Below are 25499 nucleotides of genomic sequence, written 5' to 3'. Positions count from 1 at the left end.
GACCGCTCCCCTTTAGGAGCACGCTTGTAACCATGTGTCTTACGTGGACGACCTCTTGCAACCTGACACATGATTTGGGGCAGGGACCATATCCCAAACCTCCCCGAATAGCACAGGAAGGTATCAGGATGATTATATTGTTCGTGGGGTACACGGGAGCGGTAGTCTCCTGGCTTTGGGGTTGATATGACTGGCATGCAGATTGCCCGGTGTCATCTCATAATGGTGAGCGTAGAGCTGTCGGTCCAGTTTCGGTATGAACGGCTCGTCCGTCTCCTTTAACATCCCGTGCTCCCGTTCGGGCCGCTATACCACGTCTTCCCGTCTCAATCTCGGTCATATCAAGGTTCATACGTGGAAGGTTAATCATTCATGTCGAGCTCGGTCATCCAGATGCTCCTTTCGGCCACCACTTGCTGTCGAGGGCTTCAGAAGGACCTGAACCCCAAAGCAGCACCAACATGATCAAAGACACCGCCCGAAGCTCTACCTGGCTTCTCAGTAACACACCAAGATCAAGACTTGAGAACTCAACACCGCTCCTTGTACGCAACTCTCCCCCAACAACCAAACTCGCTCCTAACCTCTTCTTGGCTCCAACATTCCCCACCAGGCCGCAACCCCAAACTGGATCAAGAAGCCATCAAGCAAACCCACATTCAGTGAACAAGCAATGGCCAGGACAGGACGCGCGTCTCTCTGAAATTTCTTCCCAGCCCACCCGACCCAGCCAGCCAACCAACCAACCAACTCGTTTGGCTCAAGAGCCTCCTCCCCCCTCGTCGTGGCACTAAGACCGGAAAAGGAACATCTTACATACCCGGTCCTGCTGCTTGCTTGTTCGGATGTGAGCCTCCCCGCTCCGGCCTGACCCGGTCAGGGAGTATGGATAGGTTTATGAAAGATGGTCTATTCACCTGCTTGAGGGATACTCTCAGGATGGAGATCAAACCCACGGACCCTGGAGACGGCGAATTCAGGTCAAGTAGCTTGTTCACCCGGCCGAGATGATGTCTACTGTACTGAATAAAAATGTCTCGGACAAGCCGGCAAATACCTACGCAACGTAGACATACAAACTAGTGACACCACCTCGACCGTTGTCGTAATACGTGGAAGATGATTGAATGATGATGCCCCATTATCAGCAGACAACCAACCTGCAGTACACGGTGATACTACTGCTTTTATCCTTTGACACCACCGCCCCACCTCCCTCCCTACCTTGCTCTGGTTGTTCTAGACCTACCTAGTCCACTTGATGAAGCGGGTATACTTTTCCCTAGGTTGCTCAAGTTCGAACCGAGAGATGCTGTGATACATACCTACCTCTCTCCATCTACGACTAGTAGGAAAGAAAAAAGGCCGAGGGGGATGTTGATGGTCCGGCTCCCCGACGGCTACAAGGTACCTAGGCAGTGTGGGGGTTGGAAATGTGAGGTTGAGGAGGTATTAGAGTAGTTCAGAGGATGGAAGTGGTGGAGGAGGGAGATACCACTAATGTTTGTCCTGCCCCCCCCCGCCGGTCCCCCCCCAGGGATAAGGTAGATGGGTAGTTGATTTGTGTGCTTGACTTGAGGTCAGACAGACAAATCAACAGAACTTGAAGATGTGACTGACTGGCAGTATCATCAAGATTGAATGAAATACCTGCATCAAAGCATACCAACACGCCATCTTCTACATCACGCACACCAAACAGATACCATCTAACCAGCTCGATTATTCCATTACCTAAAACTCCCATCTTTTTAGAAACTCGGAAAGCCATTTATTTACAGAAACCATCTACATCTCTTGTGCAATCCCACACACTGTCCTCTGACCGTAAAGGCAACCTATCGCAATGCCTTCACCAGATCTGGACAATCCACCCGGCTCATGTCCAAGACTACCCCCTCAACGTCGTCGTAAGCCTCCTCACATTCACCTCTCCCACTCCCCCTCCCCAAAATACCTCTCCTTACCCCCATCCGCCTCCACCGGCCTCTCCACAACAGCAATCTCACTCTCCTCCTCCCCAAGCCCGACAACCCCCAATATCGGCCTAAATTGATACGTAAACCACCACCTCGCCTTCTTGTCCTTTTCCGCAACCGCCACAGTCCCATTAGCCCCCTCCTCCTCCTCATGTTCCTCCTCCCCCTGTCTCAACTTCATCAGCTCACCCCCTTCCTCCTCATCATCCTCAAACTCACTCCCCCCAGCTGTACTCGCCCAGTCATCCTCCCCATCCAGCTCCATCTCCTCCCACCTCGTCTCCCCATCCTCCCCCTGCACCATCTTCTTCACCACCTGCGGCCCAATCACCTCCCTCCCTTCCATCTTCCCCCCCGCACCGCTCCCGTCAACCCTCTTCCTCTTCTTGGACCTGTCCTTCTTCCCCTTGACAACAGTCGCACCCTCGGCAAACTCCAAATCTCTAGACAAGTCCAGCATGAACAAGCTGCTCACACCCCAAAGCCAGATCCTCTCCCCTTGCCAGACAACGCCCTTCATGACGTCCCTCGTAATCCTGAACCGCTCGGGGAGCTTGGGGTACGCGTTCCTCCTCGACCACTCGGACAGCACCCCCTGGAGGGCGCTGAACACAAGGACCTGCTTCTGGATGGTCACCACCAATAGGGAGTAATCATCCCTCGGAGAAAACGACAACACCACAGGGGCAGAGGAGAGCTTGGGAAGGAGACGGGCGTTAGGGCTGCGGGTCCAGCGCTCCGCGTTGGGGTCCGCCGAGGACTCAGAAGAGGACTCGTCTGACGAAGAGTCATCGGATGAGGCCTCGTCATCAGAGTGGTGGGCCGTCGTCGTGCCGTTGGTCAAAGGGGCGTCCCCGGGGACGCGTAATACCCAGGTGTCCATGTACCCGGCCAAGTCGGCAGCGGCGAGCATTTTGCTGTTGGGGGAAAAGGTGAGTTGGGTGATGTTCCTGTTGTAGTTGCCGAGCCCACCAAGAAGGAGGTTCTTGGAGATCTGACGTCTAAGACGGGCGAGTTTTGAAGGAGACGAGATGGTGTAGCTGCCGTCTTCGGTAGGTTGAACCTTGGCGATCATGACCTTGCTTCCATCCTCAACCCACGAGATCCATTGCTTGTTGGGCGCAATCTGGACCTTGGACGCGCCTTGGCCAGAAGTATCAAGATCGATCTTCTTGATCTCGAGTGGCTGGCCAGTGGCGTAATTGAGCTGGAAGACTTTGATGTCTGTAGAGGTGGCGGCAGCGAGGAGCTTACCATCTTCGCTGATGGTGGCGGATGAAATATGAGATTCGCCCCTGACCAAGATCTTGGCGAGAAGCTTGCGGTTCTTGCGCAGGCTCTGCGAGGTGAAGTTTTGTGTGGCGGACGCGTCGTGGAGGATTTGCTGGGCTGGGCTGGGCAGGTGCCAGAGTCGGACTTCGTTCCCCCACCAGCTGAGCATGAAGCGTGCCTTAGGAGCACTCTCCACGGCAGATGCTTGTGGAAGATTAGGCAATGTTCTATGGTTCTCGTTTCCGGCCATGCGCAAGGGCATCACCACGGGGTTGCCGTCGGGACCTGTTATCATGAACTTGTCAGTTTGCAATTCGGGGCAACGGTTATCCGATCAAAACATACCGCCAGATACCAGCACGCTCATGCCCTTGCCCTCGAAAGAAGCCATCGCCTTGACATCATGCGTGTGATATCTCCTGTGATACTTTTTGCTCCACCGGCGGTTTTGCCCAGGAACCTGGATGAACACCGAGGTCTTTCTGTCCATGCCGCCAGAGAAGATCTTGGATCCATCAGAGGCAACAGCCAAGCTCAGGACATCCTGGCTGTGACTCTGGATTCTTTGCGCCTGAGTATAGGTCTTGCCATCGTAGATGCGCACCTGGCCGGTCGAGTCGCCTGAGACGATGTCGCCATTGGGAAGGCACTTCACAGCCCAGACAATGATACTCTTAGGACCTCCCGAAAGATCTGCGCCCAGGGACATCTGTCTCACCAGCTCCCCGTTCCGGATGTCATATGCGCATATTGTGCTGTTGGAGCAGCCGACGACGACGACGTTTCGGTTTTGGAAGGTGATGCTGACAAACTTGACCTTCTTGGAAGGTGTTCTGATCAAGCTCTTCTCGAACTTGAGATCGCCGTCCTCGATCGAGTAGAGAACCAGGTTGCCATCAGCGGTGCCTGCGACAAGCTTCCGGCTGGTGTTGACAGTCGCCTTGTTGGGGAGTGGCTGGACACCCAGACACCAGATGTCGCCGTGCTGCCCGCTCGCGTGTACCTTGGCTCTGGCCTTTTCCAGATCCCATTCGGTGATCTCGTTGCTGTACCCAATGCTGAACAATCTCGATTTGCCGTAGATGATCTTGCCATCAGTCATCTCCTCATCAGGATCCGTAACCCAGACTAAGCCATCGACGCTGCGGTCTTCACCCCCAGGAATCACGAGTTCTTGATGCCACACGCCATTAGCGGGGTTCCAGATCTCAATGTCGCCATTTGCCCTTCCTATGGCCAGCCGGACCTGGACATGTTTCTGTAGATATTTCTTGCCGGCGCTGGTCGAGGGAAGCGAGGAATGTGTAAAGGCGACGGAATTGATGGCTTGGGGAGGATATTGCACAAAACGGCACCGGTGGATATCCATTTTTCCGACTTGGTCGTCGGCCTCGGGCGTCGGCGAGGGGAAAGGTAAGAAAAAAAGGGGTATATCTCGGCGCGCGCAGCTGGTTGAGTTGGTTGACAATTCTGCTTTTCTTGGGTTACTGCTATTTGGCGGGGCGCTTTCCTCTGTCGCGACCAGTGAAGCTGCCTGTGAACTTTTTTTTTTCTGCCGCTTCAATCCGTTAGCCAAGCTCCCAGTCGGTGAAGTCGGTCAGTCAATTAAGCTGTGGTTCGTGCACTCCAAGTGGGCCTTTCAACACCACCGACCCTGCTACAGAAAACATGGATCACAAAGGTGACACTCGTGCCAGTAAATTGTTCGGAAAACATGCCATGCCCACCAACCCCACGCTGCAATCGCTCCCGTTTGGAGGGGTTGTGTCATCGTCCACACACCGAGGCATTCCGTCGAGAGGTTGGAGAGAAACGGAGGTTGAGAGGCAGCCAAACAACCTAGAGATTGCTAGTTCTCTTACTTTTCCCTTCTGTCCTTCTGAAATCATTGTCAATTTCACCAAGCCACCCAACGCCTCCTAGAGCCAACACGTTTCAAAAGCCAAGAGGCGCCGCATATTTCAGTCTCCCTTGAACGGTCACCTGCCTGTGGACCTACCTACCTTCTTACCTAGGAAGCTTGTTTTTGAAGCACACAATTTTCCACCAGAACCCAACCTATCTCAGTCTTTCCTGTAGCAACAAAAGTCATCATACACTATGATTAACTTCAACAGCGGTTCACCCTACCCAGAGGGTGTCATCTCTTTTCTGGATACAGATTTGTACAAGCTGACGATGCAATGCGCCGTCCTCAAGCATTACAGAGATGTACCAGTCACCTATGCTTTTACCAATCGGACCCCCGAGAAGAAGCTCTCACGGAAGGCTTTCAACTGGCTCGAGGAGCAGATCAGGAAGCTTGGCAATATTTCCTTGTCAGCTGAGGAGCTCCAGTACCTCAAGCAGCACTGCCCATATTTCACCCCTGAATATCTTGAGTTTCTCTCGGAATTCCGCCTCCGGCCGAGGGAGCAAGTAACAACCACCTTCTCGCCAGGTAGCGAGGACACTGGTTCCGAGGACGATATGGGAGAGTTGGACATCAAGATCAGCGGTACCTGGCTGGAAACGATTCTGTACGAAATCCCTCTGTTGGCATTGACCTCTGAAGCCTATTTCAAGTTTATGGATACCGATTGGACGTATGATGGGCAAGAGGAGCAGGCTTTTGAGAAGGGTATGCGCCTGCTCGGGGCCGGTTGTGTGTTTTCAGAATTCGGCACCCGTCGACGGAGAGACTATCACACCCAGGCTTTGGTTTTCAGAGGCCTGACCAAGGCCAGCAAGGAAGCGGGAAAGAAGGGCTGGTCTGGAAAGCTGTCAGGGACCAGCAACGTTCACCTTGCCATGCGCTTTGGCATCCCCCCGGTGGGCACCGTCGCTCACGAATGGTTCATGGGTACTGCTGCTATCGTCGGTGATTACACACTTTCTACCGAGGAGGCTCTCTACCGCTGGGTTGAATGCTTCGGTGAGGGTGTTCTCGGCATTGCTTTGACCGACACCTTTGGTACCCCCGAGTTCCTCAAGGCTTTCAGCAAACCCGTCAGACATCTCGGAGAGCCGGCTCCCCAGCACACGGACCGCAAGCCCAGTGTTGCTGATTCTTTCATCTCGGCGGTGACCTCGGCCACCAAGCCGGCCAAGACCGAAAAGACATACGCCGATGTTTTCACTGGTGTCCGACAGGACTCAGGAGACCCCAAGACTTTCGTCAAGGTTATGCGCAAGTTTTATGATGAGCAGGGAATTCATGACAAGAAGGTCATTGTCTTTTCCGACTCTCTCAACATTGACCGGTGCTTGGAGTACAAGCAAGTATCAGAGGAAGCGGGTTTCCAGCCCACATTTGGTGTTGGGACATTCCTGACCAACGATTTCGTTCACACAACGACCGGAAAGAAGTCGACCCCTCTCAACATTGTCATCAAGCTGAGCTCAGCGGCAGGTAGGCCCGCCATCAAGATCAGGTCAGTATCAGTCTTGGAGGCCCAATGAAATGTGGCTAACAGGAACATTTAGTGACAACGTTGGCAAAAATACTGGCGACAAGGAGACCGTCCAGCAGGTGAAGCGCCAACTTGGCTATGTCGAAAAAGAATGGCAAGAGGGCGATGAGTCGGCGAGATGGGGCCGCGAAGACGACAGCACCAAGCAGTGATTTTTCTGCTTTCCAATTCTGCTGTGGGCGGTCGTGCATGGGCATGCATTTTCCAGGGTTAATGGTCGGTATCGATATGGGAGGTTATCTGCTTTTTTATTAGTATGGTTAGTAGGCTTATACCTGGGATAGAGCGGAAGAGCTACCGAAGAACTCTACAGACATTTCCATTGCAAGTTCATCCATTCTCGTCTCCGCGGAAACCTTCTTCGCAGCAAGCTTTGTCGCCGTTGTCGAACAACTAGTACCCCACGTTTGGCAGCCGTTATCTATGACGTGCAGTAGTTTGTCCGGAACGGCGCAAATGAGTGCTGGAGACAGTGTCCCAAATGTGAGAGGAACACTGCTGACTTATAAATTCGATACAGTCTTGCAATAGCAGTGGTGATTGGAAGGTCCAGTCTGATAAAGGTTTATGCAATGGCACCCTGCCCCAGCTGTGCCATTGCCACAACGGGATGTGGGGAAGCAGACAACTTCATGGTTCATATTCCTTCTAGGTGAAGTACGGATAATTTTATGACATTAACATACTAGGTACGGAAGCCAGTTAATACCAATGGCTCCGGTCCAGCTTTACTTCCTGCTCTTCGGGTCTTCACAGCCAATATCGTAGGTACACATTCAACAACCAATTGATCCTCGCGTTGTGGATTGAAGATGCATATCTGGATGATTGGTTACACAAACTGCAGGGACGCATCATCCCACCTCACTGATACACAGATGCCGCACTCGAACCGTTACAGCATCAATCGGGTCATTATCATACATTCCTTCAGACACAATTACTCGGCTGTTTTATGTGATTGCACCTGTCATACAGCCAATGAATGGCTTTACCATGAAAGCAACATCTCCCACTCAATCCCATCTCAGAACATACTCGGGCGGACCGACCCTCAACATTGACAACTCTCAGCCTCAAGTTACATATTACCCCACGCCCATGAGGCTTTCCCCAGGGACAATGAGCAATCCGCCGATAAATGACGAGAACCAAAGAGCTACATCCGATAACGCAACCACCCAATAGGCTCATCCCCGGCCTACCTCCGAACCCATGCCGTTGGCTGCAAGCTACATGCAGCACAGCTTGCCTGAGGCGCTTTCGAACCACCACTCACATCTAAGAGGGAGAACCCTATGTCACCATCACTGTTACGGCATTTTAGATCCTTCGACATTTCTTATCAACACCCATTTTTGGGCGCTTGTTATCTATCTGCCTGCCATATGGCTTTTGGTTCAACCAATGGATTGCGGGTAGAGAGTTACGGTGCTTGTGATTTGGCCACTATCTCTCTACCATGGAGGGAGAGAGGTTTTCGTTTGTGATTTTGTGATTTCATCACATTTTGGCATTGTTGGCTGCGGGTGTTTGCAAAGTATTGATAAGTATTCAAAAGTTTCCCGTTTGGTGGTTTACTTTATGGTACATAGTTGAAGACGATATCTCAGTTTTACACCATGGCCGACCCAAACAGTGAACCACTACCCAAGAAGAACGGATTAGATGGCGGATCAGAGGACGAGACGGTGGCTGCGGTTGAGAATGGAGTTGTTGTCAATCATTCCGGGTACAGAGATCAGTTGAAGAGGCAGTACAGCCTTTTGGGGTTGGCAGGGATCGCAGTAACGGTTGACAATGCCTGGGTAGCGTTGGGGTCATCCATCTCGGTCTCTATACGTATGTCCTCATCATGACCAACTCAAATGCAATAAACTAACATTGTCTCAGTAAACGGCGGCCCACCAGGTCTCATTTTCGGGCTGATCGTAGCCCTCTTCTACTACACTTTCATCGGCCTAGGACTAGCAGAGGTATTCCCCCTTTTCTTCCGCCATAACCTCCAAGACAGCACTCTAACATCCCCCAGCTCGCCTCCTCCGTCCCAACAGCAGGAGGCGTCTACCACTGGGCCACCATCGCCGGCGGCCCCAAGCACGGCCGCTTCCTCGGCTTCCTCACCGGCTGGATCAACTTTTACGGCTGGATGTTCGACCTCGCCGCCCTGGTCCAGATCACGGCCAACATCACCGTCAGCATGTACGTCATCTACCACCGCGACACCTACTCCTTCGAGCCCTGGCACGTCTACGTCGCCTACCTCCTCGTTCTCTGGATTTGCATCTTGACCGTCATCTTTGGCAACAAGCTCCTGCCGTACACCCAGAACGCGGGCATGTTCTTTGTGATTGTGGGCGGGATCGTCACGATTATCGTCTTGGCCGCCATGCCGAAGCAGCGGGCGAGTAACTATTTCGTCTGGGGGAGTTTTGACGAGAACAACCTGACGGGTTGGCAGGGAGGGGTGGCGTTTTTGCTGGGGGTGCTTAATGGGGCTTTTACGGTGGGAACGCCAGATGCGATTACGCATATGGCTGAGGAGCTGCCGCATCCGAGGAGGGATTTGCCCATTGCTATCGCTTTGCAGATTGGGTTGGGGTTTTTGTGTGCGTTTTTCTGAGACGTTTGTTTTGTGATGGAGGCTGACTGATCAAACAGATGCCTTTTGCTTTGCGATTGCGCTTTGTTACGCCATTACCGACCTTGGGATCCTTCAAGGGGGGATTAACACCTACCCGCTGGTGGATATTTACCTTCAGGCGACTGCTGATGGGGAAGGGAACCAGAATCTGGGGGCAACGTTCGGGTTGCTGTTCATCATCTGGTGTGCCTCGATGCTTTGCTGCATTGGCACGACCTTGACCAATTCTCGGATCTACTGGGCTCTGGCTCGGGATAATGCTGTGCCCTTGTCGTCACTGTTCAGCAAGGTCAACGAAAGGCTCAGCTGCCCGGTGCCGGCGACGTTGTTTGTTGGTAAGTTCTCTCTATCACATCCCTTTTTTCCACCGTCCACTAGGTAACCCCCCACAGCCATAATAGCCACAGGCATAGGCGCCATCCCCCTCGGCTCGGAAGTGGCCTTCCTGAACCTAGCCGGCTCCTTCATAATCCTCACCACCGTCTCCTACGCCATCCCTTTTGCAGCCAACGTCTTGACGGGTCGGAAACACTTCCCCAAGGGCCCCTTCCACCTCGGCAATTCCGGCTTCGTCATCAACATCCTAGCCGTGCTGTTCATCACTCTGTTCGACACCTTCTACTGCTTCCCCTACGCCCTCCCCACCAACGCCGAGATTATGAACTACAACTCTGTTATCCTTGCTGGGGTGGTGGTTATCACAATGGCTTGGTGGGTCGTCCACGCAAGGAGGAGTTATCCGGGGCCGAAGGTGATGGGCCTGTACGTGGTTCATGATGATCAAGTGCTGCACGGGGCGGCACCTGGTGGTGGGCAGGAAGCAGAGGGTTTTGGGGAGAAGAAGGGGAAGGAGTAGGAGGTGTACCTGTGAAAGAGTAGAGGTTATGCAGGTCACCTTGTATAGCAGCTGAGAACAAGTGCATGGTTTGTGTTGAGACACAATTTTGACGAAGTAGAAAGATGTCTATCCATATCAAAGTTTGGATGCCGCGTTCTGCCTATGAGTGAGGTCAGATGCCACTTTTGTATTCTTGTTCTAAAACATTGCGGAAGTTGATCACGCTCTTTATCTCGAAGTGGGAGAGTGACTATGAATGTCTGGCGATTACAAGCTGCTTCCATTCTCGATAACAACAAAGTTGTTTACTTGTCAAGTTCCAGAGTCAATGGATTGGAAAACTAGTGAGTCCAGGAAGGGCCATTACGTCAGTAGAAAACAGCAGGTGGCTGGGGAAAGAGCACCTCAAGTGCCTGCCCTGAGTTACACCCCGGTTACCAAACTGAGGAAGGAGCAAGCGATGGAGAACGGAACAGCATAGAAAGAAGTAAATCAACGAGGAAAGAACGCACAAACAATTTATACCTACCTAATCATATGATAACCTCTTCCCGATCACCGCTAATATCTACATTTCTCGAGATCGCCGCTAATTAGACAAACGTTGTTACTTCTAGTTTTCAAACCAGGGATAGCCACAAGCCTAAGGCAAACTCAACGTCTTCCCAAGGCTATGGTATTATGGTACCCCAGTTTCGACATTTGAGTCATCTATGGCATGTGATCAGTATGATCTTCCCACTCCAAAAAACAAATCCAATCGAAAGTCTCAAATCACAACATGTATCGGCCCGTCAAGGTCGATCCATAAAGAGCGAGCGTCTCGACTCCCAACTGAACATGAAGCCAAACATCGCGTCAAGTTAATCAGACTGTGAAGGGCTGGGCTCAATCTTTCCCCGAATGACGACCGATCTGGCAGCTCAACCGCCGCAAAACCTGCAGAGAAAAACCGGCCCGAGGCCTGTGAGCCTCACATCAAAACTCTCACCGGCTGGTTGCCCCCGACGTGCTTACTGGTGCGACACCACCTGTCATTCATTCTTCAACTTCCGGTTTCCCCGGTAGGTATCACAAGAAAAAGAAGGTCAGAGTGAGACAGACAAAGGGCCGTCCAAGCCAGCAAAGGCCGCAACTACACCGCATATTATGAATAAGGTATGTGACCATCCGTCCAAGTCACTCGCTCACTCCTCGTCCTCTTTATTTCTTTCTGGCCAAAACAAAGAGCTAGAGCAACAGGCCCTCCAGTGCCTCACCGAGGCGAGGCTGGTCTTAGCTTGCTCCTTTGCCGGCCGAGTCACGTCCACACAAGATGTGGTCACATACATCCCGTACAGTATGGGGAATACATTGACCTCGTAGCTACCCGTCACAACGCCTCGAAACCTTACAAGGCTCTGTGGCACGTCGGCAACCGCACAACCTTCGTCATGCCCGCCCCTCGTACTTTCCAGTAACGAGTGTCACCTCTCACAGTGTACAGCGCAAGTCCAGGCAGCCTCCCATCCCATCCGAGTGGCCGTCGATATTCCGAGAAGGGCAAAGAAAGTACCGCAAAGTACTTTGCATACCGGTATGTCAGTAACACTGTGTACCTACCTTGGGCTCGAGCTTCCCCCCTAAACTGAAATAGAGCACAGTGTTAGTCCCAGCCTGGACCATCCTACCCTACCCTACCCACAAGGAGCCTCCCCCAAAGCAGAATCGCTGAATCTACTGGCTCAACTGCTGATGCAGACTCCACCACACCATCCATCGCCAGAAGATAGCTTCCCACCCTACCACACCACCCTCCTGTGTTACAGCATGGAGAGGGGGGAGAGCAGGGGGGGAGGAGAAGACGCTGTTGTGCCCCAATCTGGCATAACGGCGGGCAATCTAACCACCCAGACTACTGGGACCGGCCCCCAACACCACTTCACCGGGCATGTCCTGCTGGTTACCCGTGCCAGTCCATTATTTCCCTACTCGCTGAATCGCCAAATCAACAGGTTTAGTCAACCATGCCGCCACTAGTTCCACGGTTCGAGAACCAACAGGTGGCAATGTGAGTCTGGTGACGGCACCGCGCCGCCATGTCATGCGGGCATGACTAGTAGGTTGATGTTCCAAGATGTCGACCTCGAGATAGAGATATGACCCGGTGGAGCGGTCGACCCCCGGCAAGGTGTGATGGCTTGGGAGACCGGCATAAACTGGGTGTGGGAAGAGGCCCCGAAGGCAGGCGACGTCTCGGCCCGGGGTTGCCTCTGTGGACGCATTCTCTGGCATCTGGTTAGTTGTTCAGCTTTTATGGAGGGTGACTGCCACACCTCACCTACCGTGTTTGCTATTCTTGGTGCAGTAGTCTTGTCATCACGTCGCGCAGAATTGGTGGACAAGCATCTCTCATACTTTCATACTTGTCGTCTGATGGATAGGAGCCGCGAAATGTGGAGCCGAGCCAGTGGAAACACCGCTGAAAGGAGCTTCCAGGCCAAGCCCAGGGGTATGTCCACCCAAGCTGATTCGTCATTTTCTCTATGCCGAAAAGTTTCGGGGCGATGGTACAACACGCTCGGCAGGTTTGGTTACGAGACGACGCTGTTGAATTGAGAACAAGGTCTACACCCCCCGAAGGGCCTCGCTTCACCCTGCAGCTGCAAGTAATAGAAAAGGCGGTCAGCATAGCAAAACACATGCCGAACTTGCACATATACAAGATGCAGGACTCCCCCACTCTTTCGTGCTCTTCTGACCATCCTGGGCTGCCAGCGCCGCCTCTAGTGTAGGCTCGGCCGGTGAGAAGTGAGGGGCTCATCAGACTAAGCAGGTTTATTACGACGCAATGAATCTCCTGCCCTGACGCCGCTTAGTTAGCCAATGCTAATTGGTTCGGGACCGAGAGGTGAGGGCATACCAGGTTACAGGTAGCCCAGTGGACAAACCTCAGAGCGCACAGCTTTCGGAGACAATTCCGACGGAATCCGCGGGTCGTCGGTGAAGCGTGCCAGTCCGTGATTCAGGGTTCACGGGTCTACGACATCCACCGAGTGGGAAGCAAATCGACTGGGCTGGGTGCTTGAGACAGAGAGAGAGGTCAGGGAGCCATTCCCATGCCACTCATGTCTCGCTGTTGGAGGAGAGGGAAGAAAAAGTGGGACGACCCGACAGGTCGGTAACCAATCAGAAGAAGAGGTTGGTTGCGCAGGCAGCTAGGGTCAAGGGGCGACGCTGGCCGCTTGGCAGGAGCCCAGCAGGTGGAGTAGGGAAAAAACAATCGGTGCCCCCAACCGCTGGAAACGCCAACTTCGGAGCGAGCAACGTTGGACAAAAGCGGCCCTGGACAGCTGACCGGGCCTTGATTCCCTTTGAGGACCTTCAACTCCCACCGTCTGGGCTTCGGTGAGACTGGGGGCAACCCTCTTCAGGGCATCGGATGAGAGAAGGCCAAGGGAAAAAGGCAGCTGAAACAAGGGATGGAGCGGAGATGTCGAGGACGACTTGAAACAGGCTGGCATGTGGTGAGAAACATGCAGGTGTGTACCTGCTTTTGCAGCCTCGCAGGCTTGCTTCCGAAATGGCGCGAAGAAGCGGCATCGGAAATTTGGCCGCGATGATCTGAGTGGGTGAGTGGTGAGGAGCTGGAACGCATCATGATGGCATGGTTCCAGCCCACGTTGCATGCAACTCTGTTTTGGAAACCTGATTAAACTGCGCACCTGGCCAGCCAGCAGCTTCCCAACTTCGTTACGCGCTTTTTCTCAGAAGTGCAGAAGTGAGTGCGTTTATCCGAGATAAGGAAACCGCAACACGTCAATCTGTCATCTTGGAAACAGCGCCATCCGCAAGCGGCGGCCCGGTGAACTGATCATGGTGGTGGGCGACCAAGTTGTGGTTTCGGATCTGGGAACTTTTGAGCCGTCTTTGTTACAACTCGTTCAAAGTTCTCGGATGGCCTGACCCGACAGGCTGGAGCCGACGTTCTTTGTTCATCTTGATGGCGATAGTCTTGTGGGATATGGATACAAGAATCTTGGAGCCTTGCTTTGTTGGTTGCCAGCCGCTCCACCTCGGGTCTGCTGGTGAAGCGCCATGCACATGCTTGGCGATGTCACTCGGTTGGTCGAGTCGCTGAAACAAAATGAAGAAAGAAGCGGAGGTGCCGCCGGCACGTCAGCGGGCATTGGTGAAATCAAGGAGGTGTCTACGCACATTGGAACTTGGAGTGCCGGATACGGGAGCGGGAGCGATGGAGACGCCCGCAAGAGGGGCTACTTCCAAACCCGAACCGCTGGAACGGTGCAGCAGAAAACGTGAACGATGGAGAGAGGTGGCAACTTTGACAGTGCGCATCTCGTAGGTATTCTCCAAGAATCATCACAACAGGACCTCAGGTACCTTGACGGGAAGCAAACATAGGTAGAAATAATACTCCGTACCTAGGTAGGCAGGGTATTAATATGGCCTCGGGACCTTCTACCTGGGAGCTTGCAACCCCACACCCTTACTTTTACCACCTAACCCACCCGGCCCCCGACACACCCCTCCGGGCAGCTCCTGCAACCGAGCTAGGTGTTCCCGCGATACCCTGATCCCCCGGAAAAAGCAGACGAGTAGAATTTGGAAGGAAACAACAAAGCAGACATAATGACAAGATCATCAAGGCCGAGTTCCATTCTATGTACCCGACGGTTCTGTCATTGTTTTTTTGGCTCCCCTGCTCCATGCCCTGCGCAGGCAGTGCATCCTGTCCGTCAGCCCCCCCGGCTCCCGCACCACCCACTGCGACGTAGCGCCTTCTGGTTGCTTTGCTTAGGTTAATAAGGCACGCGCCCCCTGCCACCGGTCCAAGAGCTTCTTCCTTCCATTCTATTTGCTCCACCCACCCTCTTGAACAGTCGGGTGTCATCCGCAACAACTGCAATCTCAAATCGTCGAGCAGTGCCACGGCTCCTGCAACCGCGCGCTGGTCTCAGCTAATTTACCGCTCTTTATCATCTTATATCGCATTCCCTTTCAGCTTAAAAAACCACACACACATCGCTCACCGTACCACTTGCTACCGGCACCACGGCGAATGTTGGCTTCAAAAAGATCATTTGCTACTGGTGAGTTGTCCCATCTTCTTAGCCGCCAGTGACTGCATAGGAATTGTGGCGGGCCCGTGTCTGAGAAGCTTCCACGAGATATGCCCTCGTCCCTCACGCGTGCTCGTGTCCACGATAAAGTTCAGCTAATCCAGCCAGTGGCCCCTCCGATTCCGTATGGATCGCTGTGCTCGGCGGTTTTAAATCTCTTGTGTCTGGTCTTCTAACCTCATTTTTCCAGCTCTGGCACACTTCCAACATTTCAAATAGCAACCATATACTCATATTCACGACCTACCGCCCGTTTTCTCTTTGATCATTCGGAAGCTGTTGGATTGGGCTGATTCACAGCGGGATGGCGATGGAGTCCCAGCCATCAAGGTCCTTCTATAAGTGAGTTTCCTGTGTGCGTCTGATGACCAAGCCGGCCCGACTAACACCGCCCGCAGTGGCACCGGCTCATCACAACAACATGAGCAAAACACACAAGTGTACCAGGAAAATGGACGATGGTATGGCACCAACAAAAAGGGTGCTTACATGTTCCCCGTTGATGCGGTAAGCTGAGAGGTCCCAAGTTCGCGTCCATCCGTTCACATGATTGACTAACCACTCGACGTGAAGGATGAGCAAGACCGCCTAGACATATTTCACAAGTTTTGCTTGGTTGCTCGCAAGGAACTCCTGCACAAAGCCCCGGTCGCGGTAGAAGAACCATCAATTCTTGATCTCGGCTGTGGCACGGGCATCTGGACCATCGAGATGGCCGAGTAAGTTGCTCACATCTCATGGTCACCTCATTTATGCTTCAATACTAATTTCGTGATGAAGCAAATACCCGCGTGGCAGACACGTTGGCATGGATCTGAACTTGATCCAACCCGAATTGTGAGTTTATGCTGTCTTCCCCTACCCAAGTCATCCACACTAACAGATCGTTAGCATTCCCTCCAATCTCACCTTCTTACAAAGGGATATTGAATCAGAGTGGCCCCAAGAGCTGAAAGCAGGTACTTGGGATCTTATCCATATGCGCACGCTCAATGGCAGCATTGCAAGCTGGCCGCGGTTGTACGCCGAAGCCTACAGGTGAGTCTGCAACAGCAAGTTGTATCAAGTCTCTGCTAACCGCTTCCAGGCATCTCAAACCATATTATGGGCACATCGAGCAAGTTGAAATCGACTTCACGCCACGTAGTGATGATCCCGGACTTGTCAATGGCTCCTTGATTTCGCAGTGGACAGGAGAGCTCCTGACTGTCATGGACAACTTTGGCCGATCCATGCGTCTCGACAGCAACGTGACCACGCAGCGGCTGGCCGAGGTAGGGTTCGTTGACATCAAAGAGGAGGTCATCCGGATTCCTTTCAACCCATGGCCGACAGACACATATTCTCGGGACATTGGCCGTTGGTTTAACTTGGTTATGAAGCAGGGATTCCAACCTCTGTGTCTGGCGCCCTTTGCGAGAGGACTCAACAAGTCGTTTTCCGAGATTAACGACTTTGTTGAAGAGGTCAAGGCGGAGGTGAGTAAGAAGGAGAAGCGTGTGTTTTGCACAATGTGAGTTTCATTAATGACCCAGACGCGAGTCGACGGCAATATGTCTAACAGCTCCCTAGGCACATCTTCACAGCGAGAAGACCACAGTGAGTCTCGCTCGTTTGCTTGTTTCTACCACCTCCCTCAAACCACTCGGGTACAACAAGAGCACCCCTGTGGGATAACCCACCCGCTTACCTCGGCCTTGCTGCACCTTCGGTCGTACCTACATTCAACCCGACGGGAGCGCCAGGGCCGGAGTAATGCGATAAATGAACCACGTTCTCCCCTCCCAGTTGACCATTCAATGACGTGTGGCATTCTAAAACATTACAGGGGGGACAACCCAGCTTCCTCTTCCCAGACCTCCAGGTCGCGAGCCCGCCAGCACTAAGGCACATGTTGGCCCACCCATCTTACACCCGCCAGCAACCAGCATTTTCACTCGAAAGCAGCTCTCTAACTCGCCGATTCCGTATGCACGTCGACCCACGGGGTGTCACATTTACGCACCGCCATTCATATTACGACACACTACCGTGTATATATATCTATACATGATCTGGCCTTTTGCGGCCAATCCTTTCAGCTCCTTTCCTCGCCGACTTGACGAGCAGCAGTGCTTTTGGGAACCTTGTGCGATTTCGAGGTGAAAATGGCCAGCACGTTGCGTTCTTCTCCAACCCTGCCCAGTCGCACGTTATGGGACTCTACTCGCTTATCTACTGAGCTTGACATTGATGGGAGTTGCCGAATGGGTGGCTCGAAGGCCCACCATTGGTTCAGATTTGTCGAGGTTCTTCGATCGGCCTCACAAGCGCTTTGTCTTTCCACTGTTCAGCGTTGCTTTCAGCCAAAGGCGTTTAGGGAGTTATAGGGGATAGGAAAGCATAATGGAGGGCTCGAGGATGGAACAACAGGGGGGGTGTGGTACGTGGCAGGTCGGCATGTGTGGGACATCCCATGTCTGTTGGTTGGCTACAGAATGGATGTTTGCCATGTATCATCGAAGGTCTGTTCACTTTTCGTCACCCTTGGGGCAGCAGCGCGATTGGATGTCGCGTATATCCAGGTTACACAACAGACTTGAAGAAAAGCGATTTGTTACTGTAGCGACTATGGCAAGACTTACACCGAATTCGCCAAGCACTGGAGTCCAGGAGCCCTATCCTTTACGTGAAGCATGCCTGTCTATCATGGCCGACGCTCCTTGACAGCACCTATCTAGCCAACTTCCATAACCATGAGATGACCTGTTTTGCCCCAGCCACCCTCGATGTTACTCTGCTAGTTGTTGACAATCTGACAGGCAGATACGAAGGGGACATTGGCGATCTCGACGACGGTGTTTGAGTATGCACGACCCCCTCCTCGACGACCAATCGTCATGGTTGGTGTTTGGAAATGGTGGGTCGGCTCACACGCTCTTTGGTTGTTGGTTGGGCTTGTTGAACCCGACAGACTGGTTCCAGCGTTCTATTACTGTGTATTGCTGACTTGCCAAGATCGGGTGAGAAGCTGAGGACGGTGAGGATGGTGGGGGGGGGGGGAGAGTCAACCAGCCCGGGACAAGGTTGGATGGTATGCGAGGGTGGAATAGGACGGCAATTCATGATAGGACACGGCTTTTGTGATGCAGCGGACGGGGGAGGGGGGAGGAGTGGGTCGATGCCTGTGTACCACACACGCATCTTCGTCCCCACACACACAGCCTGAAGGGACGGAGGATGGGGGGGCGGGGTGGGATATACCCGGGCCAGTTAGGCGGGTGGTGAGAGTGAGATGGTTATCTAGATAGATGATGGTTAGGTACGAAAGTTATATATCGGGGTTGTCCAAATTCCTGATCTAACGGCCAAACATATAAACAACGCCCTGTCTGAACAAACCTTTCCCCCCCTTTTCTCACTCATTTTGTTTTCTCTTTTGTTTCCCCACGTCTCTCTCTCTCTTTTCGCGCCCAAATATAGCCTAGCTTTGTCCTTGGTTGCTCATCCGCATGCTACCCGATTTTTGCATCTTTGACAGTGCGGAGAGGAATACAGTTGACACCGTCTCCAATTTTTGAAACGAGATCAGATAATTTGGACAGCTCATCAGCCAAACCAAACTAGATCAGGCCGGGCAGCCGAGCCTAGTAAGCCCTGGGTTTTTCTTTTCTTGGATTATGTTACCATCTGTGCCAGACAAAGTGTAGTTGTGGAGGAGGAGCCTGGAGGGGGGCAATGTTATTGGGTGTTCCTAAAAGGGTTATAAGTTTCGAGGCGACTGGAGCTAGAGGGGTGGTTGAGATTTTGGAGTTTGGATAACACATTGCTGGGGGTGTAGCGTCGTTCTTGCGGGTTCAGTAGTCGTCGAAGCGCGCTTGATTAGAAGGGTTTCCGGGAGAGAGGAATATCGCAAGGTCAGATAAGGGGGAAGGAGAGAGATCGGTACAGCCAAAAGGGGCAAGGCGAGATCTGCGGAGCCAACTGCACTTGGGATATGTGGACGCTGCCGAGGTAGGTACGGATGCTAGATAGTTGATCGTGAGATAGCCTCATATATACTCAGAATCAAGATCTCCGTACGCCTCGCTACCTTGACGTTCATAAGTTCGACATGTGTATCCTGGTTACTTTCGACAAAACCAACCAGACCTCTAATTGCGTGGAGGATATGGGATTTAATAAGCCTTGTGATATTTTAACCAGAGCGGTCGGTGGTGCAAGATATCTCTAAGGTGCATGACTAGGCTCTCTCTCAAGTAGGTGAGTATTCCCCCAGACACAACGCACCTAGAGAGCCATTAACATCATGTTTTACAGGAAAGTACCTAGCCATAAATCAACCAACTCTCCACGTTGTTGATAAAACCTCTGGGTCGCAGGGCGAAGAGGGCATCAAAGTTCGGCTCTATCATAACAAAACAAGACAGCCACAGTCGAGACCACCAGGAGGATGATGGCTTCAACAAGCAAACCACTGCTAGAATTCGTTATTTCTGCGTCACGAGGAAGGAGCAACCTGTCCTGGATGGGACGAGCAACAACAACATCACCTGGTCGCTCCTTCCCTGTCGCTCCTTCCCTGTCGCTCCTTCCCTGTCGCTCCTTCCCTGTCGCTCCTTCCCTCCATGGGATATAAGTTCCGACTTTGAGAGAGCAATCGCAGACCAGGACGTGCCTGGTGGGGGAGGCGAAGTGGCCCAGCGGTATGAGGAGACGTCCAGATTACCCTGACCCATGAGGAACCGGATAGAGATTAGGCAGCGCTGTGGATGACTCAACTTGCGGGTTCGAGACCGGAGGCGGGCGCGAACTTTTTTGACCCTTTTTTTATACCAAAAAGCCGAACTCTCGATATTGTTGAAAGCTTGAAATTAATTCGGGTGCAATGATGCCTGCTAAAAAGTCGCGAAATGATTAAACCTTTCCATTATCATTGCCCAGAGCCCAGAGCCCTGATGCCCCTTCCAACCATTCCGTCTCGTCGCCTGTATCGTCGTCGACTGTCCTTTTTATGATTCCTGCTTGACCTCTGCATCATCAACCTGCCCTATACCCTCACCACCATCTTCACCACCATCCGTTCCACTCCCAACCCCCTTCTCCTCCTCCCTCTCCCTCCTCCTCTTAACAACCCACTCCCCCAACTCCCCAAAAATCTCCTCCTTCTCCCTCGGCTTCAACGTAGCCGCCAACCCACTAGTACTACAAGCAACAAACACCCTCGCCCCATTCCACTCCCCCCCCCCCTCCACCTTTCCCATATCCTCCCCCCGCTCCTGCCACCCATACCTAAACTCCTCCTTCTTGATCCCCCTCCCATGCCTCACCCTCCACACGCTCTCCCAAATGCTCTTCCCAACAATACACACCACCTCCGGCTTAAACTTCCTGATTTTCTCTTCCAGGACCGCAACGCCAGCATCCATCTCCTTCTTTGAAAGCTCTGCCCCGTTCCGTGTCGGTCGGGGGACAATGTTGGTGAGCCCGAGGGAGAAGAGGGAGGGGAGGAGCCGGTCTTCTTGTGGCGCGCAGAGGCGGGGGGTGATGCCGGATGAGTGGAGGAGGCGCCAGAAGAGATTTGTCGGGTGGGCGTAGGCGTGGCCGGTGGAGGAGGTTAGCAGGCCGGGATTCAGTCCGACGAAGAGGAGGATGAGGTTGGGAGCGATGGCGTCTGGGAGGAGGGGGAGCGGGCCGGGTGGGGTGGGGAGGGGTTTGGGGCGTTTGCGTTTTGAAGGGGAGGATATTGATGATGGTGGTTCCGAGGGGGAGCGTTTGAGGGGGGATGGTATGGATGGGGAGGGTTGGAGGAGTGGTGTTGATGAGGAGGAGGTTGATGTGAGAAGCCGGGGGCTTTTACGGAGGGGTTGTTGGAGAGGCATGGATTTCTTTTGCTCAGGGGTGAAGATGAATTCCGAGAGTTTGAGACGGCCGGCGAAGGTCGGGGTGGGGAGGTTGTCGGTTGCTTCTTCTTGGGGTGATGATGTTTCGGACATTTTCTATGGTGAGTATGGATTAAAAGGTGCGCTTCGGAGGCGGGATATCAGTCACTGAGTTTGAGGGAGGAAGGCACAATCGGTCTCTTGGCGTGAAATTTCGGAGATTGATTGAGTTGAGTGAGTTTGGATGAGATTATCAGAGTATCCTGTAGATGGTTTGATGAGCATGGAGGTTAGGTAAAGGAGAGCTCTGAATGGCCACCACCCCGAGGCAGCAACGCCACCTATTCAACCAGGGCCTTGACTACTCATCTGCCAGATGATCTACATGCCCTCACAACACACTGCAGACACAAACATGACATGCCGTTCTCTTCTCAGTTTTCGCTGCCGTGGCACTTGTCACAGAGTCGTCTGAAGCCATTCTCGTGTTCAACATCGTGTTGAGTGTTTGACTGCGGATCCGGACCAAAAAAGAAGCCGGGGGAAGCTGTCGCCCAGCAAGGACGAGAACGGGAAGCATGCCGCGAAATAATCAGCCAATCACATATCGCCCTGCCACCACAAGCCCCTGGATTTGGGGCGGTGTGTCGATTGTTCGCGGCGGGGTGCTGTGGCGTCACACTGTCTCGGAGCTGACAGCGGGGCAGGAGCTACCCAACAGCTGAGGAAGAGCGCGGCGGGGTCCTGTCGTTGCTGGCGGGTTGCCAGGAGGTCGAAGCCCCTTTCGGACTTGTTTTCTTGCTTCGCCCTCTTGGAATAAAAAGCACCCCCTTCCCTCAGAGGCTTCTTTCTTACTTTGGACACTTTTAAACTACTGCAGCCGCTTACCAACTCTATTCTTACTTCTCCACCGTTAACTAAGCTCGACTGCACAGACCTTTGACCACAGCAATGTCGGCCCAAGAACCAACACCGGAGCAGGTCTCGCAGCTCAAGGCAAAGTACGAGCTCGCTGCCCAGGATCAGGTCTTTACCTTTTGGGATTCGCTCTCGACTACCGAAAAGGCCTCGCTTTTCCAGCAATTGTCCCTTTTCGACCCTACATACATCAACACCATCTTCGCCAAGACCCTTGCACCCCTAGCAGAGGATGGGAAGCCAGCGTCTCTGGAGCCCCTCCCCGAGGCTGCCCGGGCCAGCATTCTCGACTCAGACCCGGCCGATATCGAAAGATGGTACAGATCCGGTCTCGATCTGATCGCCACAAACAAGGTGGCCGTGGTTCTCATGGCCGGTGGGCAAGGCACACGGTTGGGCAGCTCTGCGCCCAAGGGCTGCTTCGACATTGGCCTACCCTCCCACAAGTCTCTGTTCCAGATCCAAGCCGAGCGTATTCGCAAGATTGAGGAGCTTGCCCAGAAGAAGTCCGGCAGCAAGGTCACGGTCCCGTGGTACGTCATGACCTCCGGGCCAACCCGGGGTCCTACCGAGCAGTTCTTCAAGGAAAAGGGGTACTTTGGCCTCAGCCCCGAAAACGTCTTCATTTTCGAGCAGGGAGTTCTCCCCTGCATCTCCAACGATGGAAAGATTCTGTTGGAAAGTAAGAGCAAGGTTGCCGTTGCCCCTGATGGGAACGGCGGTATCTACAATGCATTGGTGGAATCTAAGGTGCTGGACGACATGAAGAAGCGCGGCATTGAGCACATTCACGCTTACTGCGTGGATAACTGCCTTGTCAAGGTGGCCGACCCTGTCTTCATTGGCTTTTCGGCGAGTAAGAACGTCGACATTGCCACCAAGGTCGTGCGCAAGCGCAATGCCACTGAAAGCGTTGGGTTGATTGTACAGAAGAATGGCAAGCCGGACGTGGTTGAGTACAGCGAGATTGATCCCCAAATCGCCGCCGAGGAGGACCCAGAGCAACCCGGTGTGCTCAAGTTCCGTGCCGCCAACATTGTCAACCACTACTACTCGTTCCGCTTCCTCGAGAGCATTCCCGAGTGGGCCAAGAGCCTGCCACACCACGTTGCCCGCAAGAAGATTCCCTATGCGGACATCGAGTCGGGCGAGCAAGTCAAGCCCACCAAGCCAAACGGTATCAAGCTGGAGCAGTTTGTCTTTGATGTGTTCCCCATGCTCGAGCTTAGCAAGTTTGCTTGCTTGGAGGTGCGCCGCGAGGACGAGTTCAGCCCGCTCAAGAATGCCGCGGGCACCGGCGAGGATGACCCGGATACTAGCAGGGCTGATATTACTGCCCAAGGCAGAAGGTGGCTTGAGGCTGCTGGTGCCAAGGTTGCGGGTGGTGTTGAGGTTAGCCCATTGTTGAGCTATGTAAGTTGTTGCCACCAAAGTCCTACAAGAAAAGCATTGACTGACTACAGCACAGGGTGGTGAGGGTCTTGAAAAGTACAGCGGCCAGGAGGTCAAGGATATGCTGCAATAGAGCGGCTCTTGGATTTCTGGAGGTCGACTGAGCGTGGATATTAATGGCTGACCGGGCGTTGGAAGACTGGAAAGGGAAGGATTATTATTTGGAAAAATTAGCACTATGTGAAACCGATCATACAGCAAGCGTGTTCTTGTTTAATAGCCCATCCAGGATAATGGACATCTGTGGCGCCATTTTGCGCATGGGCAACAAAGTTGGGATGATGGTGTCGGCCGTTGCTCATCGATGATCCCGGTGGGAGCATGAACACAAGTTCATGGAGCCCATTCTGGACCAAGCATGGCTTAACACAGCCCAGCTTGAGAATTGATTTCTTGGTCCATAGTGGCGGGTAAAAAGATTCATCTGGACATGGTGTTGTTACCGCAAGGCTGGGTTTGGATGTCCTATACCACGAGGTCCAGAAATCTTGTAAGCCCCCACACCCAAGACCCTAGGTCTCGCCGCCGCCGGGGATGTGCCGAAAGACGCGGATGCCCCTGGCGGGATGCTGTCGGAGTAACTAGATTGGGCTGTGGTGGCCCATTTTTCAGCAGGTCTCGTGGGCGGTTTGTAGTGCTTTTTTGACTGGTGAGCCAACGGTGATCATCTCGACCGAGAATGCGTGGGGATGGGAGATTCCTGGCAGGGCGTTGGGAGTTTTTCTGCCCTTGCTGATCATTGGGGCTTGGGGTTTCTTAAATACTTGAATCTATCTCTCTCAGAGCTGCCTATAGCTCTGCTGTTCAACCAACGTTGCACTGGTTTTGTCCTTGATATCGCAACCCAACCGCGGGGCAGTTCTGTTCAGACAGCTTGGATCTTCACCAGCATCATCTGAATACTACAGGGACGGTTCATCTGATATCGACAAATCACCTGGATTTTACAGCAATTTGTCCTTTACTTATTGACTACTGATACACGATTTTTTTCAATCTGCATTTTGTTGTTGTTGTATTTCCTGGTCGAAATCTCACCCCTCCGCCAAGAAAGATCTACAATCACCAAATCTGTGCCTCGCTCACTTATCTTCCTCAACTTCAACCTCACCTCTTACCCTCACTCCGATAACACCCATCCCCCCCCCCACCTTTCCCTCCTCCAAACCGCCAAAATGCTCGCCTGGTATGTCCTCCTTCCACCCACCCTCCCAAAAAACAAAAACTAACCCAACTCAAAAGGTATCAAGCCCGCCTCGCCTCCCGCCCCCTCCTAACCCAATCCCTCACCACCTCCCTCCTCTTCGGCATAGGCGACATCACCGCCCAGCAACTCATCGAGCACCGCGGCCTCGCAAACCACGACCTCCTCCGCACAGCCCGAATGGCCTCCTACGGCGGTCTAGTCTTCGGCCCAGCAGCAACAACCTGGTTCCGCCTCCTCCAGTCCCACGTCAGGTTCCCCTCCTCCCCAAACCGCACCATCCTCGCCCGCGTGGCCGCCGACCAGGGCCTCTTCGCCCCGACCTTCATCGGCATCTTCCTCTCCTCCATGGCCGTCCTCGAAGGGGGGTCCGTGACCGAAAAGCTCTCGTCTTCGTACTGGCCCGCCCTGTCGGCAAACTACCTTATCTGGCCGTTCGTCCAGCTTGTCAACTTCAAGTTTGTCCCGCTCCAGCACAGGGTCCTGTTTGTCAATGTCATCAGCATAGGGTGGAACTGCTATCTCAGTTTTCTCAACAGCTCCGCGGGGACGGAGGCGGTGCCGCCGCAGGAGGAGGCGGTCAAGATGGCGTAGAGGGATTGTTTGGGGAGACAAAGGAAAAAGCAGGCAGGGCGTTAGGGATGGATCACAAAGCAGAATATTTAGTTACATCATGATTTACAACAAATGATTTGGCCAAAGTGTAATGTCAATTGTCTTTACATTAAAAAACTTGTCATCTTTGCCGATACTACC

The 25499-nt window shown here is 53.1% G+C and overlaps 7 protein-coding genes across 7 annotated transcripts; 5 read left to right on the top strand and 2 right to left on the bottom strand.

Annotated features, from left to right (window-relative positions):
• Positions 1 to 1926: 1926 nt before the first annotated feature.
• On the bottom strand, positions 1927 to 4620 carry PODANS_1_2330 (uncharacterized protein; the record flags this gene model as incomplete). The annotated part of the gene is made up of 2 exons (XM_001912393.1): positions 1927 to 3536; positions 3597 to 4620. The coding sequence occupies 2 exons, from the start codon at positions 4618 to 4620 to the stop codon at positions 1927 to 1929; spliced, it is 2634 nt and encodes an 877-aa protein (XP_001912428.1).
• Positions 4621 to 5351: 731 nt separating this feature from the next.
• Positions 5352 to 6855, top strand: PODANS_1_2320 (uncharacterized protein; the record flags this gene model as incomplete). Its single annotated transcript, XM_001912392.1, has 2 exons — positions 5352 to 6664; positions 6717 to 6855. The coding sequence occupies 2 exons, from the start codon at positions 5352 to 5354 to the stop codon at positions 6853 to 6855; spliced, it is 1452 nt and encodes a 483-aa protein (XP_001912427.1).
• A 1997-nt stretch (positions 6856 to 8852) lies between these two features.
• On the top strand, positions 8853 to 10203 carry PODANS_1_2310 (uncharacterized protein; the record flags this gene model as incomplete). The annotated part of the gene is made up of 3 exons (XM_001912391.1): positions 8853 to 9312; positions 9365 to 9682; positions 9740 to 10203. The coding sequence occupies 3 exons, from the start codon at positions 8853 to 8855 to the stop codon at positions 10201 to 10203; spliced, it is 1242 nt and encodes a 413-aa protein (XP_001912426.1).
• A 5409-nt stretch (positions 10204 to 15612) lies between these two features.
• On the top strand, positions 15613 to 17194 carry PODANS_1_2300 (uncharacterized protein; the record flags this gene model as incomplete). Its single annotated transcript, XM_001912390.1, has 8 exons — positions 15613 to 15650; positions 15707 to 15815; positions 15879 to 16027; positions 16089 to 16145; positions 16200 to 16346; positions 16396 to 16821; positions 16881 to 16907; positions 17137 to 17194. 8 exons carry the CDS (start codon positions 15613 to 15615, stop codon positions 17192 to 17194), a joined length of 1011 nt encoding a protein of 336 aa, XP_001912425.1.
• Positions 17195 to 20299: 3105 nt separating this feature from the next.
• On the bottom strand, positions 20300 to 21283 carry PODANS_1_2290 (uncharacterized protein; the record flags this gene model as incomplete). The annotated part of the gene is made up of 1 exon (XM_001912389.1): positions 20300 to 21283. One exon carries the CDS (start codon positions 21281 to 21283, stop codon positions 20300 to 20302), a length of 984 nt encoding a protein of 327 aa, XP_001912424.1.
• An 837-nt stretch (positions 21284 to 22120) lies between these two features.
• On the top strand, positions 22121 to 23612 carry PODANS_1_2280 (uncharacterized protein; the record flags this gene model as incomplete). The annotated part of the gene is made up of 2 exons (XM_001912388.1): positions 22121 to 23500; positions 23556 to 23612. 2 exons carry the CDS (start codon positions 22121 to 22123, stop codon positions 23610 to 23612), a joined length of 1437 nt encoding a protein of 478 aa, XP_001912423.1.
• Positions 23613 to 24671: 1059 nt separating this feature from the next.
• PODANS_1_2270 (uncharacterized protein) lies at positions 24672 to 25420 on the top strand (the record flags this gene model as incomplete). Its single annotated transcript, XM_001912387.1, has 2 exons — positions 24672 to 24725; positions 24782 to 25420. Coding segments are annotated over 2 exons (693 nt in total), but the record flags the coding sequence as incomplete, so codon positions are not given.
• Positions 25421 to 25499: the final 79 nt, after the last annotated feature.

The sequence above is a fragment of the Podospora anserina genome, chromosome 1 (genome assembly GCF_000226545.1).
Source record: "Podospora anserina S mat+ genomic DNA chromosome 1, supercontig 1".
NCBI lineage: Eukaryota > Fungi > Ascomycota > Sordariomycetes > Sordariales > Podosporaceae > Podospora > Podospora anserina.
Note: the sequence above shows the minus strand (reverse complement) of the source record. Positions and strands in the feature narration are given on the sequence as shown.